Source organism: Podarcis melisellensis (assembly GCF_964234715.1).
Source record: "Podarcis melisellensis genome assembly, chromosome: 9".
Taxonomy (NCBI): domain Eukaryota; kingdom Metazoa; phylum Chordata; class Lepidosauria; order Squamata; family Lacertidae; genus Podarcis; species Podarcis melisellensis.
The window spans coordinates 25,817,130-25,840,027 of NC_138541.1; the positions used below are offsets into that span (position 1 = coordinate 25,817,130).

The 22,898-nt window shown below is 41.9% G+C and overlaps 1 protein-coding gene across 13 annotated transcripts in view; it reads right to left on the reverse strand.

Moving 5' to 3' along the window:
• Nucleotides 1–5,439: 5,439 nt before the first annotated feature.
• The window catches only part of CAMK2D (calcium/calmodulin dependent protein kinase II delta), a 153,261-nt gene continuing 135,802 nt past the window's right edge, over nucleotides 5,440–22,898 (reverse strand). For 11 of the 13 annotated variants that reach the window (XM_081925085.1, XM_081925087.1, XM_081925089.1 and 8 more), the window contains 4 exons: nucleotides 15,521–15,596; nucleotides 14,006–14,100; nucleotides 9,639–9,867; nucleotides 7,372–7,514 (listed from right to left, as the gene is read on the reverse strand). In XM_081925085.1, the coding sequence (XP_081781211.1) occupies nucleotides 7,511–7,514; nucleotides 9,639–9,867; nucleotides 14,006–14,100; nucleotides 15,521–15,596 (404 nt within the window). In that variant the 3' untranslated portion in view covers nucleotides 7,372–7,510. Of the gene's footprint in view, nucleotides 7,327–7,371; nucleotides 7,515–9,638; nucleotides 9,868–14,005; nucleotides 14,101–15,520; nucleotides 15,597–17,376; nucleotides 20,170–22,898 lie in introns of those variants that run through there. The other 2 variants (XM_081925084.1, XM_081925083.1) reach the window with 2 other exon arrangements.

Here is a 22,898-nt window from a genome sequence, read left to right on the forward strand (position 1 = left end):
TTGGCAGACATTATTCTCCTGGCCCTCATCTCAGCAGAAGGCGGCCACCATCAAAAGAGAATACCAAACAAATGAGCCATTAGTACCAAGTGGTTGTTTCCAGCTGATTTATGGCCTCTTTTGTGCTGCACTGCATTACTTCCTACAAGTCTTGAGGCCTGCTCCTAATTTCCATGGCAGGCTCGCTTTATTGTCTCTGTGTCAGAGCAGGGCAGAAAATAGCAACACATTTAGCAGAGCTACACAAATTACCCCAAGAAAATGGATTTTGAATCTCCCCCTCCTTGCAGCTGGTGGAACGTTCAGCATCCTACAGACTCTCTGAAGGAATGCTTTTTTCAGCTATAGAAATTGAAGCTAATACAGAAAACACTGCATCAGCTGATTACATTTGCATCCTACCTCAGTGTTAAAAGAATGTACCAATTTCTTTGTTTCCTACATCACTCCCGTCTTGCCAAAGGCAGAAGGGTTCTGTATTGGGGCTCTCTGAAGCAAACGCAAAACACAAGTAGTGAAGGCAGCCTAGAATTACTAAGCAGCAGGCCTCATCACACGCAATGATACAGATCCTCTCCTTTACACTAGACACAAGAAGCAAATAGCCTAACATACCAAGACACAAAAATAAGATAAACTAACATACCAGACCCTCCTTTACAAAATGGTACCAGGCAAACAACAAGCCCTCCTTCATACAAAGATAGAATACTAACCAAACTTCAATCTTCATGGAGTCCCAGGGAGGTAGCAGCGAAGACCTGTCTGGCCAGGGTATGCAGCACTTATTTCAGTTTGGGCCTGCATCGAAACTCCTTTCTCTCTGGTTCAGACCCTGTGATTTTTAAAGCTACCTTCACTTGGTTTTCCTGTAATTAACTTCACCTGGCTTGGGTGTCTCCTGATCTAGGCCAGCAGGCAAGCACAGTAATTAACCTACAGCTGGGTTATCTCTGAGAACAGAAGCCCTTCTGCAAGCAATCAAGTCAGCAGGAGTCAGCATTAGAACCACTGCTGCTTATGGGGATATGGAGGGTTAACAATTCCTCTTGCACATTTTCACAACAATCCCCAGAGCACTGAAACAACAGGATCAGTGACTCATGTTGGAAGTTTCCACTTCAGCTGCATATGTTGCTGTGGTTTGACAACACTGACATGGACTTATCTCATGATCTGGCCATTTTACTTGATCCTTCTGAACAGGCGTGAAATCTAGCCACAGGGGTGGGGGTGGGGAGGCAAACCGTTCTACTCTAACATATGACTCAGCCTTAGACAGTGGCGCACTGATTTCTAGTCCAAAGTCCTACCCAGAGTGCACCACTGACTCAAGGCCAACCTTCTCTAATCTGCTGCCCTCCAGATGTTTTGAACTACAACTCTTGTCAGACCCAGCCAGGGATGAGGGTTGTGATAAATAACACATTGGGAAGGCACTAGATTGGGAAAAGGTTCTCTAGAGGATTATAACATTTCATCTAATAAGCAGTTTCAGTTTATGACCCTGATATCAAGGAGATACTCCTGAAACACATTTATCAGTTAATGGAAAATTATCTCATAATGAACACGTTAACATTAACAATCTATCAGCCTTGCAATGGTCCTGCAATGAGTCGGTTTACTTCCAAAGGAGTTGTTTTGCTTGGATCTTACACAGAACCACTAAAAGGCAATCATGCTTTTGGTATCATTTTCTGCCCCCATAAGAGAAGTGTGTGTATTGTGTGGTCAGCACCAATTACTAACTTGGAAGCAGTAGGCTTAGCACTGTTGGAAACAGAGCACTGGGCAGGATTTGTCCAGTGCAGGAGGACTGTTGTTTTGCATTCAGTTAATACCCATGTTAAACTTTATATTGGGTTTTTTCCCTTTGAAGTCTATGGGTCACTAGTTGACCACCAGGCACTACAGCAGCAGCTCAAGCAAGTAAATTCTGGTCTAGAACATTTGCATAGTTTCTGTAAAGTAGTCCTGGAAAAGGAGCAATTTTGCTATTCACATGGCTGAAAAGCCAAAGACAGGAGCCAGACTGGCTGTCAGCAAAGGAGAGGAAAACAAACACATTTCCACAGCTTTATCTATATGCATTTATGGGTGCTGAGCACAGAAGCAAAATAAACAATGCTGTCAGGGCCATTGACAATAAAAACAGAGGCACTATAATAAATGGTCTCACAAGTGATGGCTGTTCTCTCTAATGTGTTCTGTTGTAGGAGGGAGACTGATCACTCCCAGTTCAGGCGCCAGGAAGCGAACCCAAACAAGCAAATTATGTGTATTGCATCCAACCAAGAGGAGAGTTCAGTCAAAGATAAATGGTTCTGGAGAGGGCTTTTAATGGGAAAAGCCCAGAGTTTCCTTGCAAGCGACATGTGAGCAATGAAAGCTGCACATTCTTGTTGTTGACACCTGTCTGTCTTGAAAGACAATGGAGTGTGCCTCTTCGGATGAAGCCAAACCATAGAGTGACCTTGCCAGGGTGCAAACCTGGGCAGGGCATGTGGAGGCCCTGGGCTGCTCAGATGGAAAGACCCCACTCAGCCTCACTGAAGTGGTCCAAAGGAAAGCAGAGCAATACATCTAGCACCAGCTGGAAGGAGTTGCTGGAAGGAGGTGTACAAGACACCATCCAACCATCTTAGGGACTCCATACTCTGGATTTCTGCAGGGTTTACTCCTTAGCCTTTTCTTCTCCCAAAGATATCCCACAAGGCAGCAGAGGTTTAGGATCAGAGTTTCCTTCTCCTAGATGGGCTACCTTCCCAGGTTGATGAGCCCCATCTGCCCCACGTTTCCCTCTATAGCACCTGCAGAAACTGCCTTCTTGACCATTGGACCCACTATTCATCTTGCCTGCTCAATCCACCAGAGCCTGTCTTTGCATGCATGCATGACTTCCCCTGAATACAAAGACGGGGTCCAGCAGGCTGAGCGGATGATTTAGTGTGCCTAAAACAATGGCGCAGAGGGTGAGATAAAGCAAGCCCAGCAGATTTCATCAAACTTCTCAAAGCCATCCAAAAAGAGTCCTATCACTCACCTGAGCTTCATCGCTGGGACCAAAGATGATGGAGACTGGCTTTGATGGGTAAAACAGCACAGCAGATGCAGCTGCTCAATGGTCTTGCACAGTCATATTCCTTCACAGTAAGACAGTACCCCCTGCCCCAGTCATTTCACATGCTAACAAACTTTTTATTAAAAGCCATGAAATATTTTGGATGGAAGCATTTACCCTGGAAAATGTGTCATCTTGCTGAGTCCTAATATGCTAATATGAGATTTTAATATTCTATGTTTATATTTAAACACAGTTATTTACACTGTTGCTCCATGACTATAGGATTCCATTTTTGTGGGGGTAGAACATGGATGCCCCATCCATCCACCCACCCACCCACCCACCCACCCACCCACACATACCCTCTGTATACAAAGTATCGGATGAAGGCTTCTGACTTCAGAGGTAGGACATCCACGGTGCTGGCAGGAGATCCCAGGTGCCATCTGCAGCTGACATGGGGCTAGGAGGGCCCCCTGCCTGGCAGCCTGGAGAGCCACAGTCAGACAGGGTAGGCGAGGCTGAGCTAGCTGGACCAATTGATCTGACTTGGTAATATGGCAGTTTCCTGTGTTCCTATCTAGGAGGCAAACATTTTAACAAAGATCACGATCATAACCACCAAAGAAGCAAATTACAGGCCAATGAGGCACGACAGCATGGCAAGCATTCATGGTAAGAACTGCTTATAGAATGGTTTAAATTGTATTTGGTATTGGAATAGTTTTAACTGTAACTGTTCTGAGATGTTTTTAATTGTCATTGTTTTAATCTGCCTTGGACTGTTTGTAGGAGGAAGGGCAGGATAGAAATTCAACAAACTGACAAACAAAACAAAGAAAGAAAGAAACAATCAAACAATGCATGTCTATTATTTTGCATTTTGGAGGTTGCAATGCTGATCTTCTAAGATCTCTGGCACATTTGGGTAAGTAGATATGCTCTGGTTCAGTTCTGTCCACACTGGCCTTAATTTGGTGCACAATATTCTTATTTGCAAGGTGGGGGAGACCGTGGAGGAGGGATGGGAGGAATTTCACATTTTAGGCAACTGTGCGTTTGCTACAAACAGCAATAACAACAACTGATTGCAGGTAACACCCTGCTGACAACACACGCATCGCTGTTGTTAATTAGAAACCAAAAAGGGAAAAAATTATCATAGCCTCCTTGTAAGGTACCCTGAGAGATGGTGGCATGATTGGGGAAGAGGAATCATCTTCATAAAGTTATGACTTCCCAAGAAGCATGAATGCTGAACTTATTTTAAAAGTTAAATATGTTCCAAGAGAGTCTATAATCCAGTCACACTCCTGTAGGAATTGAAGAGTGGGAAGAGACACGTTAACAATCAAGCATTACTGTTACCACCTTTTCATTTCTCTGGACTTTAGGACAAGTTTTTATTTTTTAAAAATAATGTATTAAACTGCTTTGAAACATACAACCTTCTTCCTTCATGGAAAGCTGCAAGTTCACGTTGACGGGGGTGGGGGTGGGGTGTTCAGTGAATAAATCTACAACGTCAACCAGTGTTACATGGGAACAATTTCCAACAATTTTCGCAGTCATGGTGGCTCCTGAAAGAACTGCCTTAACTCATGGTAATGACCACATAATGAACTCATATTCCATCAGCTAAAATGGAACGTCCTCCCGGGGAAAAAACCCACAAACATATGGAAGAGGCCCTAAGATCTACTTGGATGCTCCCCAAAACCAAACCCTTGGAATAGCAAGTAAGTGACCGCCAGATGGCAGCAAACTGAAAGTTTTAGCCAAGCACAGAAACACAGGATAGTTGCAGCTATCTCAAACAGACACAATGGGTGTGGGGGAATGTTTTCCCGCGACCATATATGATATTGACCCTCTTCCCTCTCCAACTCCTAACTCTCTCCCAATTAACAGAACCGTTTAATGTTTTTCTGAATGCCTATGCAGAAATAATTCCCATTAAGTTCAGTGTGCATAGGAGAGGATTGGAGAGGTGGGTGGAACCTGATTCTTCTAACACCTCATTTCATATATGCCCACTTGACTGCTTCGATCTGCAGAACTGGCTCTGCTACAGGTGCCATGTAATACTCCTTCTGCATTGGAAGAAATCTACCTTTTAGCGTGGAAGCTGCTACACTTTGGTACTCCCTGCCAGAGACATCAAGAAGGTGTCTTTGCTGTACTCTTTTCAATGCCTACTTAAAATCTACTTCTGCAGAACTTGAGATTCCTCAGAGCCTGTCAACATTATTTCGCTCTTTGCACATGTTTGTGTGCATGCGTGCAATTTGCCTACATCAGGAGTGGCACTCACAGCCTGAACATCAGAATCAAGCGTCACATTCTCAAATGAAAACAATGAGAGCCAAATGTCAGCAGAAATCACAAATTTATTAATTCTTAAATATATCAGTCAGTTCTTTACCATTATGGCAAGAAATATATATATATATATACATGGTGTCGCATGGTAAACTGCAGTTTTTTGAAAATGACAAAGAGTTAGGTGTGTAATTCAGTTGGAGTGCAGAGAACTAATTCACATGATTCCCCTTCCCCCCACCCCTCACATCTCAATGTGGAAAACAGACCTGACCTAGAGTAATAAGGCAACACCACATGCTATGGTAAAAAGTGTAAAAAAGAAAAAGAGAAAGAGAAAGAGAAAGAAAAGAAAAACATCCTACACCTAATTTTGTTAAATGTAAATACACTTATACCACCTAAAGCCGCTTCACAAAAGAAGAAATTGATTTAATTTTTTTAAAAAACAAAATGCACGAGGCCACTGTGCCTTTTCACAGATCCCCTTTGCGGGTTAATATGGCTCAAGACATTTACTGTAGATGCTTGTTATAAACATTTCCGTGGGTTGTATAAGAATCATCACCAGAGAAGCTTAAATTTCTCTAACATATATATGTATACTAGGAACAACATCAAGATGTAAGGAATAAGATCCACTTTTGATTAGTAATCAATACAGAGAAATGAAAGTTATACAAATTAGGACCTTTTTTTTGTCTGCTTTAAAAATTTCAAGCTGCTGCAAGTTGTAAATTTAACTTACTAAAAAAGAACATTGATCAAAGTATCATGCGCTATACACCATTACAGAAAACCGGTAGCCCAATGTTAACCAAAGAGAGAAGAAACAAACAAAAGTATTTTTTTTCAAAAGGGAAAAAACCCCTATTTTTATTGTTAACTTTTAAAGAAGAGGAGCAACGCTTGCAGGAATATAATTTCACATCTACACAACAGAAGCAATCAAATGGCAACTGGGCAATCTGTTCTAAACAGACACTGAATTTATTTCCTGCTTACTTTGCATGTATATATGCAGCAACAGGGGGAAATAGTTAATAAAGCTGCAATAAGTATTTTATTCCACACTGTTCAAGGATGTTGATGAGCCATGAGAAAACAGATAAAATTATTATGGCAAAAGCATAACAGTTTTATTAGAAAACAGATGTTTTCTTGGTAGTTTCCTTTTTGTCAGTTAATAAACTGTTACAAAGAAAATTAAGACAAGTAAGCTCCTGATACTAAGCTTTTAAGGCCTAATTGTCCTAGAGTATCTTGACTAGAGCATCAGTTTAAAAAACCCTCTACAACTTTCTTTAATAAATGTACTGTACATTAGTTTACCCTTTTAACCACCAAAACCCATCTCATATTAATGTGCTCACTGCTTGGCTCTGAACAAATGAGAAAAAATACTTGAAAACATCTCCTCTTCCCCTGCACTTACAACTACAAAGCTAATAAATTGTTAAAAATAAAATGAATTTGCTGACCAGATAAGAACAGTGACAGATACTTCTAGTGAGGTCAAGCCAGTAAATTACGCCATTTCCCCCCAGTTTACCTACAGTGACTCATAACAAAGATGGCTCCTTGAAAGAAAAGCCTACAGAAATGCTTTGGTCTAAACCCAGTATTTCTACCCATATGTCCTACAATAACAAAGGTGCTGTTAGTAGGAATTATTTCTACTATGACCAAAGCAATGCAGATTGTCTTTAAGAACAAACGAGCCAGAAAACAGAAGTAGTGAAAATTAAAACAAAGTTAACTGATTTTTATTTTATTTTTAACCTTCATCCCCTTAGTTTGCACATGAAGATATTACTCATCTTCTGGCATGAGAAGTATACTCTGTATATTCTCTAGCATTTTACTTGCCCTCCCTCTTTTCTCCCGTGTCTTCTTTTCTTCCATTTTCAGTTTGCACGGAACATCCATTCCCTTCACTGAAGTGTAAACAAAAAGTACCAATGGAATATACAACAAAATGATGCATCGTAAATGTATCACATGTAGAAACTTCACAGCTTCATGCACTCGAAGAACATGCATGAAGAGGGCAATGGAGTGGCCAAGATGGTAGCCAACCAAGTGCAGAGTGTGGAGGACAGAACGTGGCACCGCAGACATTTAGCTAGGAGGGGTGAGAGGAAAGATGGGAGGAAGAGAGAGAGAGAGAGAGAGAGAGAGAGAGAGAGAGAGAGAGAGAGAGAGAGAGAGAGAGAGAGAGAGAGAGACTAACATTAATTGCTGAAATATTACTTTTGGGGCTAAATCATAATTTCCAAATGAACTAAAACATTAGGATTTTGTGTGCGTTTGTGTGTATTTATATATGTACATACACAGAGAAATAAAATTACATACACCACTATTTTCATATTCAAACTACTGTGACATTTCAATGTTTAATAAAAAGTAGGTAAAGGTAGGGACACAGGTGGCGCTGTGGGTTAAAGCCTCAGAGCCTAGGACTTGCCGATCGAAAGGTCGGCGGTTCGAATCCCTGCGGCGGGGTGCGCTCCCGCTGCTCGGTCCCAGCGCCTGCCAACCTAGCAGTTCGAAAGCACCTCCGGGTGCAAGTAGATAAATAGGGACCGCTTTCTAGCGGGAAGGTAAACGGCGTTTCCGTGTGCAGCTCTGGCTCGCCAGAGCAGCGATGTCACGCTGGCCATGTGACCCGGAAGTGTCTCCGGACAGCGCTGGCCCCTGGCCTCTTGAGTGAGATGGGCGCACAACCCCAGAGTCTGTCAAGACTGGCCCGTACGGGCAGGGGTACCTTTACCTTTACCTTACCTTAGGTAAAGGTAAAGGACCCCTGACAGTTAAGTCCAATCATGAATGACTCTTGGGGTTGCAGCGCTCATCTCGCTTTACTAGCCAAGGGAGCAGACGTTTGTCCACAGACAGTTTTTCCAGGTCATGTGGCCAGCATGACTAAGCCACTTCTGGCAAAGCCACAGCAGCACATGGAAATGCCGTTGACCTTCCCGCCGGAGTGGTACCTATTTATCTACTTGCACTTTGATGTGCTTTCGAACTGCTAGGTTGACAGGAGCACGGACTGAGCAACGGGAACCACTGACCTTCTAACTGGCAAGTCCTAGGCTCTGTGGTTTACACCACAGCGCCACCCACGTCCCATTATTAAAAGTACAAACAGGTGCAAATTATCCATGCATCCTTTTTTGTTTATCTCTTGTAGGGAATTGCTCAATAACATCCATCCTCATTCAAATAAATCAACATGATAATGATTTCATCAAGACAAAGATATAAGCAAAGCTTTGTTCATCAGATGCTATTGTGAATTACAACTCAAGTTTCCACTATGCAATACAGGTGATGCCCCATTTATGCAGGGGTTCTGTTTCGGGCCCATGTGCGCATACACAAAATTGCAAAAAACTGAGCACCCTGGTGAGTCCTCCTAAACCATACCTGGCCGTCCCTTTGGCTTGTGGGAATGGGGAATTGCCTATACTGTATTTAAGGTGTGCCGAAAGCCTGAACACTCTGATGCTATCTTGGTCAATGCATCTTGTTGTTTCCAGACTGCAGATAATACACTGATCCTGAGCAAAAGTAATTTATTAGGAGTATTTCTAAACAACTTAATATTTAAAAATCTCTAAGCCATATACAAAGATAAAACCTAAAGACCCCATAACAATAGAAAAGTGTAATAAAAACGCAGATAAAACATAAAACCCTGGTAAAATAATATTTGTTCTAAATAAATATTGGGGGAAAAAACAGGCAAAAAGAAGAATTCAGTAACATGCTCCAATCTTATGGGGCTAGGGAAATCTGGTCTGAAGGGCTCAACAGTAATCATGTAGACAGAAGCTGTAGAGCAGATGGGAGCTGCAGCTTTTGATTCATTTTGTTGATTCAATAAAGGGAGAATTTGTGGCCACTACCCAACCAAAATTAAATAATATTAGAAACGTGCATTTACAGCAGCTGAGTGGGCTTCATTCTGCACTTGAATTTGTGCGGATTCATCGCTGCAAATTCTTAGGAGTCAGTTGCAATGGTTTCGAAAGCTGATTTGGTGCATACTGAGGTAGATAGGAAATGGAAGTAGCAGTCGTCAACTTGCTTGGCCTGGACATATCAAATGCTCTAAGCTCCCTTCAAGAGACACCTGGTTGATAGGAATGTGGGACCTGGAAGACAAGTAACTGGGGCCAAAGAAAAGAGCACTTAAACGGATGGGCAGACAACAAACTGAAGATGAGAATGCTTTACTCACTTGATAGGTACTGTTGGTGATCCTGAACGGTGGAAGTGAACATTCTGCCATTTCCCATCGCGGCGGTGCCAGACTCGCGTCTCTTCCGACTGCATTGTCTTGGGCATCCCACTCCCATCCATGTACTGAGTCAGCCGTATGTACGCAATGCAGGCAGCATCATCCCCCACGAGGTGGACATGTGGATTCAGGATGATGGTGTGGACTGGCTTGTTGCTCTTAGACAAAGCTACAGGGAGGAATGACACACAGTATAAAACTCATAATGCACAAATGGGATGCAGCCCTGAACAAAATGTGGGCATGCTTCTAAAAAATGTAGATTCTGAGCGCTAAATGGGAGTTGAAAATACACTGAATTGTGTGTGGCTTGTGTGTCCACAGAAGTTAATGTGTTACATTACGGCAGAATCCTGCTGAGGCAGAGATATTAGTTAAAAGATGATGCAGAATTTTTTTTATATAAAAAACCCCCACACCCTTGATCATACTAGTGATTGTCAACATCTTTTCCCTGATCACAGATGTGACAATGGATAAAACCTAACATGTCAAGCAAAAACTCATGGATCATATGTGGAGTGTTTAAAGTGCTTCAAATGAACTCTCTAAATCCTTACAACCACCAAATAACATCTTGGTTAGCGACTAACACATATGACCCCCTGCAATTTTGCCTGTGAGGGAATATGGCCCCTTGGCTGAAAAGGGCTTCCTATTCTTAGGTTACATGCCAAAATGTATTTAACATGCCTGGGTTTGTTTGGTCACATATACATTTGGACTTCCCCCACAGAATTCTGGGTACTGTAGTTTGTAAAAAGGTGCTGTGAGGCAGAGCTCTCTCTCTCAGGGGTAAAGCACAGTCGCCAAAATTCCCTGGGGGAAACCATGACTGCTAAAGTGGCATGAACGTGCTTTAAATGTGTGTTGTTATTTACACAGCTGCTGTGGGGCAGCTGGCGATCTGGACTGGAACCACAGCATGCCAACAGGGCATTAAATGATAGTGTGTTGCCAAAATAAAGTTGAAACAAGCCTTGAAGCACATCCTTCACATCTGCTTAGCAACAAGAATTCTCCCCTGCAACAGGTGTCTTTATCAGGGCAGTCAGTGTGTCTGACAGAATATGTGAGTCTGTCTCTCTGCTCGGAGCAGAGATATAGTTCTGTTTCTTATTTTATATGTAGACCTGTGGTGCTGTGCAACTTGTAATGTAAATAATAAGACTTTAGAGAAGAACTGGATGGGTGAGGTGGCTGTTCCTGTCACAGGAATTTACTAAGAGAGGGCTGGACTGCTGCTGGAAAGACGCAGGAAGACTTTCTGAGGAACTCTCCTGAGACGAAGAAAAGGAACCCCAAGATTTGGAGCTCACACACTAACAATTAACCTCTTTTCCTGTGTTCCAGTCCCAACAAAATCTGCACCACCCCTTATTCTGTACAGGCTGCTATTTCTCCTGGGAGGAACATTGAGGAATATGTATGAAACTGAAGTTTACTCAGCTGAATGGATGAGAAAATTCAACTACCTTATTTATTTGTGAGGCAATTCTCTTCTAGAGAAGAACTGGTGCTGGTTCAAAACATGCCCAAATTAAAGTTAACGTCCATTTTATGTGTGTATATGCAACTGGTATCCTGCTTCATCAGAATATAATAATGCCAACACTAATGGTGGGGGAAGGAAGGAGCAAAGTGTGATGGGGGGGGGGCAGGGATACAGTTACCGTGTGTGAGAACAGCTTGCTCTCTTATCTGCTGATCCAACCAGGGGTGAAATCCTTTTTCCCACTATGCATGCTGGATTGCCTCCATGTATGCAAATACAAGAGCATTTGTTGTTGTTTTGCAAGACCTGCGGGGTGCCGGTATTATGCAGAAGCAAAAAGCTGTTTATACTATAATTTACACATTAGTGGAATTGTTATCCAAAGAGGAACACTGTGTTTTTTCCACTAGCTTGCTTGTGGATATACAGCGAGGAAACATGTACCTTCCTGAGTAAAAATGAAGCTTCTGTTCCTTTTATGTGGCTCAGGCACTGAACCTTAAAAAGAGGATTTATATTCCTCAGCAGTGTACGAACAATCAGCCCCTATGGGACACTGATGTGTTTCAAACACTCTAACAATAGATCAGTCTTGTAAAGTGAGCTGGTGCTAAAGGGGCAGTGAGATTTGCTGAAGAAATTTATCAGAGTTATTTCAAATGAGATATTAGCAGGCACCATAAGGGGGTTTCTACAGGAGTTATTGTCTAATAAATAGGTCTTCCTTGTTTTTTGAGCAAACAGACTTAACTCATATTCACATATATATATATATATATATATATATGCTTTCGTAGATTTTCACGGGTACAGGAATGCAGGTTTTGGTGTCCTCGGGTGTCTTCCCGTGTAAAAGTTGGGGTGTCTAGGCGACGTTTCGACGAGGTCTCACTCGTCATCTTGAAGATGACGAGTGAGACCTCGTCGAAACGTCGCCTAGACACCCCAACTTTTACACGGGAAGACACCCGAGGACACCAAAACCTGCATATATATATATATATATATATATATATATATATATATATATATGATAGAAATCAAGCTATTAGTGCTTTACAAATGGTTGCTCTTCAAGATACATGCAATACCTCACATTCTACTTAGGAGGGACAATAATAACTGATCTTTTTTAAAACAGCAACAAATACAATTATTAATAACATTTATTTAACATAAGGGCCTCAGAGTCTGTTCATTTGCAATGCCATGCTGCTGCCACCAGTTACTTCCACATCCTCTTCATGTGACTTTTTGGCATAGAAACAATTCCATGAAACAATTCAATCACATATGTTTCTTCAGTGGCTGTATTTGGATGCCACAACACACACAGTAAACCATGGCTTATTGTGATGGGAACAAACCTAGCCTCTGACTGGCTTGCATGCTCCTCCCTCTTACTCAGTTCCTCTGCTGCTGAGTAGCATGGAATTGATCATTTCTGTTTTCGATAAACCTTAACATGTCACATTGTTGAAACCTGGCAAACTGTAGATAATTTTAGTTATGGCTTCCTTGAACAAGCCAAATTCAAGTCATGAAACTGGGCCTGTTAATCGTTTAGGGAAGAGCTTTCCAAACTATGTGTCATGACACGTTAATGTGTTGGCTGCAGTGTGTAGGTGGGTCGCTGAAAATGCTCCCTGCGCTCCTCCTGGGACTGGGAAAGGATTTGCTTAACCTCCAGTTTGCCAGTAAAACTGAATAACCGTGTAACAAAATGATGCATGTTTAAAAAGTGTGTCACCAACATGAAAAGTCTGGGAAGCTATGGTTTAGGGATTCAGGCGTAACACTAAACTGAGGTCATGCTGCATTTGGTGTGGCTGCCACTTGGGGGCCACATAACCTGCAAAGCATGATTGCACTTTGCATGTTTATGTCTATAGGAAGAAATTGTTCAAATCCCACACACTTCCTATAATGCACTGTAGCAGTGTCAATTCTTTGTTGTGGTGGGGGACACAGGCAATTTGCTATCAGTTACTTATTTATAACTGGAAACAGGGAGGCCTTTTCAGATATATAATGTGGTGAAAAAAAGCCCACATAGCAAGAGAGAGAAGCATTGTAGGCTCCTGATACACACAGAAGTGCCTAATTTCAGACACTGGAACAAATGGGTTTACTAGGTCAGGAGCAAAACCTACAGTTGTGAGGCTACTTTCCTAACAGCTCATATCATGCTCACTTCATCTGAATAAGGGGAGGTTTCCATGGTTCACTTGCATTTAGAAGGTCCCAAGGTTCAATCCCCAGTATTTCCAGTTAAAAAAGAGCAGGTGATTCAAATTTCTAAGCCCATTTCATGGATCAGAGAGAATGTTGGAAAGCTTTCCCCCATTTAATCAAACAATTCTGAAATCCGAGATCAGGGGAAAGAGACAGTGGAAGAGGGAAAGACAGGGGAAAGAGACAGTGGAAGAAGTTTAAATTATATCTTAAAAACTGTTGTAAAATTGAGGAGTGTTGAGATGTCAAGGGGTAAGACGTAGAGAAATACAGCTGTAAATATTAAGTTTAAAGAAGTTTAATGAAAGGGAACCAATAGATAAATTGATTAAAGGGTTGCTAAAGAACTTTGGAATAAGGATGCAGCGAAAGGGAGGTACGGGGAAGTCAGTATATGTTTAATGTGGTGTATGTTTTTGTTTTGTAATGTGTTTGTCTTTTATTATGTGTTGGAAAAATCAATAAAAAACTTTTATAAAAAAAAAAAAACCATTCTGAAATGCAAAAGAGTACAGTATTTCCAGCAACTGGTGCAGATACACAAAACCTCAAATTATCTGAATTACTAATAACATACCATTCTCAAAGTAAAACCGGTGGAAGTCCATTCCCTCTACAAGATTTCCCAAAGCTTCAGGTTCAAATGAGGTGAGGCCTGGATCACATATCTTCCTACAGGGCAGGGAGGAGAAAATGCTCATTTCAAGAGCCATTCAGATTAAAGATCAACCAAGTGGAGGATTGGGCTGTCATCTTTCAGATTCAATGGAACCAACAAACCACATGAAGGAGTAAAAAAATATGCTTAGTTCTATGCCCTAGCTTCTGCAGAGTTAAATGAGCAATATACATGAGCAAGATATATTTTGCATCTTCACTGATGGTGAAGATTCAGCCATGGTTGGATTCAGATATCCTGACCAGGCAGCTTAACACTGCTGGTGGTGGTCTGCAACCCAATTGGACTGCAAGAATTTCCATGATGATTGCAGCTTGGACAAGTGTGGCTGTGCGGTTGCACAGTTAAACTATGGAACTCACTTCCACAGGAGGCAATGGTGGCCACTGACATATCACTTCAAAAGAGCATTCCATACATTTGTGGAGGAAAAAGCTAACAATGACTTCTAGCCATGATAGCTATGCTCTGTCACCACTATCAGAGGCAGAATGTTTCTGAATACCAGTTGCTAGAAACTGCAGGATGGGAAAGCGCTCTTGTACTCAGTTCCTGCTTGCATCTGGTTGGAACAGGATGCCATACCAGACATGCCATCTGCCCAATCACTAGATTAGGCTCTTCTAATGTTCTTACTATTTTCTGGAACCAATCCTCAAAGGAGGGCTGGAACCGTCGTCAAATAGTCTCTTCTAAACTCATCGCACCAGGTGGTCTAGAAAGATAATCATCAATGGTCCAGCAGAACCAACAGGGACATACTCCCCCTTGTCCAGCTCCTAGAAACCCTGTTTACCAAGGTGAGCAATGCTGCCCCAGTCCCAAAACTAGACCTGAATACCGATAGAAATTGTTCTCAATAATCTGTCCCAAGAACCCATGCAGCAGAGATGCTACCACACACGAAAATCCTGTTCAAGAATGGGAAATACAAGACTTGTCCACATAGTGAATATAGTGAAGCCAATTAGTTAAGACTGTCTCAAAAGAGTCATATTAAGGATGGGACAATGCATTCCTCTTAGGAGACATTCATTACTCTTCTTACCCACTCAACCTAGCCTCCTCTGGCAAGTTTAATCAGCCAAGATGGGCAAAGTCTCAAGTGTATACAACAAGTCATACACTTGCTTCATAAAAACATGAGAAGAGTCCTGCTAGATTAGGTCAAGGGCTATCTAGTCCCACGCTCTTCTCAAAGTGGTCAACCAGTTGTGCATGTGACGTCCCACAGTGAAGACAGAACATCTAGCCTTATATGTTTTATTATCCATTTCTATGTAGTGTATTTGGATTATTTTACTGTCTATGAACATTTACGGAATTCTTTGTTCTCACAACTGTGCAAACTAGACACTGGATACAGCCTTTGGCATTTGTACCCCATCTCAAGAAAAAAAAAATGCAACTTACGTGTAGGCTTCAAAATCCCCATTATTGATAGCTTCAATCAGCTGCTCAGTAACCTTGATAATCTCCTGCTTACGAGCTGAAGACAAGACAGAGACATGAATAAGATGGCACATTCAGAGGTATTTGCACAGTGCAATGGAAACCAGCAGAACAAAAGACTCTCAGGGTATTATAGAGTTGAAGCCATTGAGATTTCTGCCCAATCAACGTGATTGCCCTTCATTCACTGATGCCTCTTCTCTTCTCCTCCCTCCCAACATTACAGCAAGAAGCAAGTTAAGTTGCTGTTAGAACTTGGTACATTTTTTGTGTGTGTTTGAAGAGATATAAAGCGAATGCCAGAGATATATTTGGAAAGGATTTTTGTAATCTATAAAGCTTTTAGAGAAAAGAATCCTTTGCAGAATCTAGCAGACTATGCCACTTGAGTTTGATTCTCTCATGCATGCCATCTAGCTTCATCCTCCAGTTTCTGTAAATTCAAAGGTGGGATGTGCACATTTCCTGTAACCAAATCACCAGAAAATATCTGTAAACTATTGAGATGCCCATAAAATAGTGGACCGGCTATGGAAACATGGCCATAAAGATACAGCCAGTACCCATCAAAACGTCCTTTCCAAAGTGACTTTGATCTACCTTTGTTTCCTTTGGGGTCCAATGCTTTCTTCCTCTCTTCCTTCCTTGGGTTCATTATATCTGCCTGTTACGCAGCTGTGCTTACAGAAAGTAGCTATGCCATAACCCTGGGTGGGGAACAGGATTTGGCCAGCAGGCCTGATCCAGACATCCCCCACTCACTGCAGGCTGCCCCCGTGCCAATCGCTTCTTGTCACAATGATGGCAAGTGATGCAAAATAAGTTTCCCTTAACTGATGTGGCATGAATTGTACTTGCAAACAGAGATATGTGCCATCTGGGTGGGCTATATAGGTTTGCCTTGCTCTTTAGGTATTTTTTAGTATGGATTTTCTAATGAGCAACAGTACAGCATCTGTTGATACCATTCCCTAAGCCTTACTTCTGTTGCATTCAAAAGTAGCATGTGTGTTTCACAGAATGGGCAACTCATATTTAGTTTGCAGTACTCCTTGTTTACAATATAGAAAAGCCAGAAAGCCAGAGGTTGGGAGATTACTTTTCAATAGGAACACCATGAATGGGTATCTCTCAACTTAATTCGGTTTGTGACAACAACTGAATCAGGCTCATATTTCTGCAGCTTTTAACTGCATGAACTGTATCAGCTGACCTGAAAGCAATGTACATGCACAATCCTACAACCCCAGGAAATGAGATTAAGGAAGCCTTATTGCTGCTGTACATGGCTGTGGCTGTACATTTCTATCACATCTGGCACCATTTCTTCCAGCACTACTCACACACCACCAACTTTTGTGTGTGCGTGTGTACATTTCATTAGCACAATAGGGGCTTGGCAGGATTAGCTTTCTCACACATTTGTCAAGGGTATGCACACCAAATACCAACTGCAGCTCAGAGCATATATCCATGCAGTTACACAATGCTGTCCGTTCCAGTTGAATAGGTGCAAACCATCAAGAAGGTGAATTTCTTTCCTACTCAATAAAGGCACGGGAGTCTTCTGGCTCTAAAATGATTGCTTCTGCTATAAGCAGCACAGTGTGCAGTTATATGAGAAACTTCACTCTCTTGCCCTTGCCTGAGTCATTGGAAAGCTGACCCGCAAGCATGATGAGAGCAAGCAAAACTTGGGAGCAACAAATACAAATAACAGAAATGCTTCATCGCTCGTGCTGAATGCAGCTACAGGTTTATACATGGGATGTAAGATTTTTAGTAGGAAATAAAACCAGAAGGGTTTTTTTTTAAAAAAAAAATGCAGGACGATAAGAGTTTGAGAAAGGCCTTCAGCAGCAAACGACCTGAGAGAACTTCAAAAGAAAAATTATCGAGAGAGACACAGTTTTCAATGCCTGGCTTGTTGGCTGTCCAATTTAAGGGCATATTGTTCCTTCTACATGTGGTATCTTTTTTCATTCTTGCAGTTCTTTTTCAGTTTCTTTCCAGCCTGTCAACCTTTTTCTCCTTTTCACTTCAAAGCTTCAGACTGAACACAACAACCCTGATTGTAGTCATACTGTAGCACCTCCATCTTGGATCCAATTGCTTTTGAAACTACCACTTGTTAATGGCACTGGCTTTTTGAGCTACAGCATTCCCTTGCTCAGTCATATTCTGGTTTGGATCCCATAAGCTTTCCTAGCTCGACATAGCCAGTTAGGTCCCATTCTTTTGTGAATCTGGCTTCTTTTCCCATTACATGCCAATTTACATTAGGTGCATACTGTGTTTTAATTAATCACTCCTGTACATGTGTACGTACGTACGTACACACACACACACACACACAAAGATACCTTCCGCAATCCTGAAGCCTGTTGCACACACTTAGGGTCTCACCAATGATATCCTTTACTACTTGCAGAGCTGCAATCTCATTCCTACAATACTGGCAAACAACATAGACTCATAGTTGGAAGGGACCCTAAGAGTCATCTAGGCCAACCCCCTGCAATACAGGAATCTCAACTAAAGCATCCATGACACATGACAATCCAATCTCTGCTTAAAAACCTCCAAGGGATGCACAAGATGAGAAATAATCTAAGAGGAGAAATGATGCTTGGATTCTGAAGTTCTGCAGCATATATGATACCCAAGGCCAAGTATTACAAAGAGTTGCTTCTTTTGTAGGATGACAACAGCAAAGCCAGATGAAGGCTACATAAAGACTAAGGCGGGAGTGGGGAACCTGTGGCCCTCCAAACGTTATTGGATTCCAAATCCCATCAGCCTCAGCCAGCGTGGCCAAAGGTCAGGGAGAATGGAAGTTGTAGCTCAGAAATAACCAGAGTGCCACAGGTTCCCTACCTCTTTGACAGGAGATAGCCTGGCATCTGTTTGCCTTAAGTTGGTGCTTATACCACTGATCAGGGTTGGATGTTTCTCTGTTCACACCCATTCTTGGAGAAGGGGAGCTGTGGCCATGCAAGTGGTCTTTCTGTGAGTACAACTTTCTTTCCATGAACGGAAGGAACTTCTATGTATGGAGCAACAACACTGGATCCAACCCAAACTTAGCTTATCACAACATCTACTGAATCAAAGACATGTACCATGCATGTTTCAGTTTGGCCTTTGGTCTTTGAATTACAGATTTGCAGTCAACCTTCATAATCAAGCCTCAGATAGTCTAAAGTTTTTTGAAGGCATGGAGTTAAATCAATGTACTCTGGCTTAATTGGTGTGCACACTGGGTTCAGAGTTGTACACATGCAACAAATTTGGTACTGCTCTTATGAACCAGCACCAGGGATTCTTGGGAATCCCTACTGGCAAGAAGGAGTGACCAGCTCATACACATTTGAAGGTAACTATCATGGGATGGAAGATGGAGAGTGCTGGCAACCTCTGCAAACAGACCAATTGCACGGTTTATGTGCTCAGAGTTGAGCAGCTGGGTGATCACTGAGCTTAATCTAAAACTCATCAAAGCTGAAAGAGAAAATTTAAGTCTTTGGAATTTAATATGAATTCCAAATATTACTTTATTTTAGCATAATCCTCCCGTTTCACTTTATATGCTTATGATGCCAGGAATGCTTGTGTGTTGCAATAAGTCCTCCGAAGGGTTGAGGAAGTCATTTGCCAGGGGCAAGTATTGCATTTTGACCCAAGCCTCTACAAAAAACAAAACAAAACAAACCCTCTATATGCATGCATGCATGCATGCATGTATGCAAGGAGGGTGAGGGTGGAAAGGGCATTTAACACAGCTTCTTGCTGCAGTGATTTATTCCTGTGCTCATATAGTGACTCCAAAGAAGTTTAGAATCTACTGTATCACCCTCTACAAAGAAGACTGCCGTGCCATATGATCATATCTACACCATACATTTAAAGCACTCATGCCCCTTTAGCAGACATCTCCCCCCCCTGGAAAATTAGTTTGCTAAGGGTGCTGGGATCTGTACTGCTGTAAGGAGTCTCTCAGCCCCCTTAAAAAACTATGCTCCCCATGATTCCTTCAGGAAAGCCATGAGTATTAAAGTGGTATAAGACTGTTTTAAATGTATGGTACAGATAGTCACTCTGCTCTAGAAAAACAATTTCTGGGTTTTTCCCTGAAACCAGGTGGTGGTGGCAATCACCATCACTTAGGAACCAGTCAGACAAATGGTCCATCTCCCTCCCCAAGGTCTTAGACAGGAGTCTTTTCAAGCAAAACAAAAGTGGATCTGGCTAAAACTTACTTGGGGGAACAGGTAATGATTCAAGTTCTTATTGAATAATACATATCATTCATACGAAAATTATTTAAGTTCCTACTGAAGAGTAGGGTTGTTGTTTTTCTTCAAAGAAAAAGCCAGAGACATTTATTTAATATGTTTTGAATGACTTTATGGTGAACCTAAACACTTAAGCTGTCATCTGTACAGTGATATTACTTTCCAGTATCTGCTGCTCCAAGTGATTCACTGTGATTCACTCACTAATGATCTGGCAGAAGTTTTAAGCAGCTGATTCTCTCTTCAATTTCCTAAGAAGAAAAGATTCTCCCAAGACTCTCTGCATACCTAGCGAAAACGCAAATGCCTCATGCCCTAATGAACAGAAAAACGAGAAACAGGAGAAACAGGAGTGTCAGCATATGGACTATCTGCTATCCAAACACACTAAAGGATATGTATACCTCCCAGCTTGCCCATACCAGGATGCCAGGCCCCTTAACAAAAGGAAGAGGAAGCTAATTTATGCACTGGGCATCAGCTATATGGTGGTGGCAATTACCATCACTAGGAACCAGTCAGCCCCCTGGCCTATCTGGCCCCCCAGGGTACTAGGCAGAAGTCTTTTCTGGTCCTATCTGGAGATGCCAAAGATAAAACTTGAGATTCTCTGCACGCAAAACATGTACTCTGCCCCTGAGATACAACCCATTCTCAAATGAGAACCGGAGAGGACAATACCGATAAAATATGAAACAGGTGATAACAGAGAGGGGTTGCTGGCACTGGCACTGTCCCTGTCGGATTGCACCCATCTTTGTGTGCAGGTGATGGAGGGAGTGATTACCAAGAAAAGCTGAGCACAGGCTGATTTAGAACATGATTTAAAACCACACAGGCCTCCCCTTGGCCACCCTTCCCAATTCATTCATGGGGAATAAATGCAGGCAGGGGTAGGGAGGCAGGAGAGCAGAAGAAGATGGGGGTTGAAGCTTGGGGAAAGCTTTAAACAAGTGTTTAAAACGAGCTTTTGAAAACCCCTTCTATTTACTTGTAAAGTGCTAAACTTGAACACCTGATCATTCCAATTAATTTTCAGATCAAGCTTGCAGGGCAGGGGACATATCTCTAAATTTGATAAATTCGTGTTAGCGGGTTTACTTCTCCCTATGTCTGATAGACAAGGTACACCCACAACCCCCTCCAGATAAGCAAGACATAGACCTACTTTCCTGGGGGGCTCTTTCATTCTCCCTCAGAATCCAAAGTTTCCTTATGAAGGTTTTGGAGAGAGGAGTGAATATTTGTCACCATCTAGAGTCACCTCATTTTTTTTTCCGGAAGCAACAGCACCATCTAGAAAAGAAAAGGGCCGCAATACCTATCCAATCAAAAACAGAAACATTAACATTTGCTTCTCAGCACTTTAAGAACGAGAAGCTTTGCATTAAGGAAAGGCACCCAGAGTGGCTGGGACAACCCAGTCAGATGGGCAGGGTACAAATAATGAAATTATTTATTTAATTTATCTAAATTTATTTTTCTTGTTGTTGTTGTTATGTGAATTGAGCTCAGCAAAGATGTTTCAGTTAGCAACAGGCTGGAAAAAAACACACACACTGTGGCTAAATAACAAAACTACATTTCTGGGCGCTCTGAAAATTTCTGGAGGGCTGGTTTACACTCTAAATTCATAGCTTTTCAACACAGAAGCTTGCTAATTTTTGCTCAGTTGTGCCACTAATATTCATAGCATGCCACTCAGGAAATAGACTTAGGAGGTATGCCCGTAATCCATTGAGTTTTCCAGAATTTTTTTTTTTAATAACAGAGAATTGTAGAGTTGGAAGTGATCCCAAGTGTTATCTAGTCCAACCCTCTGAAGTGCAGAAATCACAGCTAAATAATCCCTGACAGATGCCTATCCAACCTCTGTTTAAAAACTTTGAATGGAGGTTTTGAATTTGCTGAGGTTTGGTTCTAAACACAAGACCTTTCTTTCACCAAGACATGGATTGGGGAGTCTTCTTGATTTGTTTAGAACTGCACAACCCAATATTAGGTCCCAACTCACCAAATGGACAGCAGTCCAGAAAGGAGGAGGACAGTACACATGTATCTTCCCTGTGTGGAAAGGGATTTCCTCCCACCATTTTGTGAGAAGCTGCACCTGCAAAAATTCCCTCTTCTGCATAATTATTAGATCCAGGAGTGCTGCCCTGCTTTGCATTTGGCCAATCAGATCATTTAGAGCAGGATAAGATTATGAAACTGTTTTGCGTAAAGCAGATGGCTCTTACAGCACCATTCTCCCATGGCACGATGCCAAAGAATTTCAACTTTTAGACAGATTGGGGTGGGGGGTAAAGCTTGTGTCCTTGTGGCTTCTGCTTCTGGGCTGAACTGTGCTTCAGAAACAGACAGGAAAACATCAATCTTCTGAAAAGTGCATTGACACTATATTGGCACAATGCTCCGTTCATCCAAAGATCATGCCCACTCATCTGTGTTTACCTAATAATTAGCCAATAAAAAGCCTATGTGTTCAAGGGATGAATCTCATTGTTTCTGTTTTGTTTTGACTGAACAAGGACACTAAGTCCTGTGGCACTTTATTAACTACTCACGCATCTGGCAAAGCTACCCTATGAAAATACATGCCAGAAATTAAACAGGCGGGAGCCATGTTACTCCATTACAGCAATAGACACATACAAGGCGAGTCTTGTGGGACTTTAAAGACAATCATATTTGCTGTAGCATAAGCTTCCATGCACTAGCACCAATTAGTTTACAAATGCCTAGGCCACAATAAACTCTGCAAGTCTGAAAGTTCCCACAACACATAAAAAGAGCATGGCGGTATAAGTTTAATGTCCATCTAGTGTAGCATTCTGGTAACATCCACCTACTTCAGCATCTGGGTTGAATGCCTTTGGAAGGCTCACAGATACTAAAAAGGGAATTGGCCTCTTCCACTGGGTATGCAATAGCACTCTGCCTGATTCTAAGCCTGGGATTTACCCGTAAGAAAACATGGACAAAACTGAAGGCCTCATAATCTATTTGTTTGCAATGAAGAAACATTACTATGCTGGCTAGTA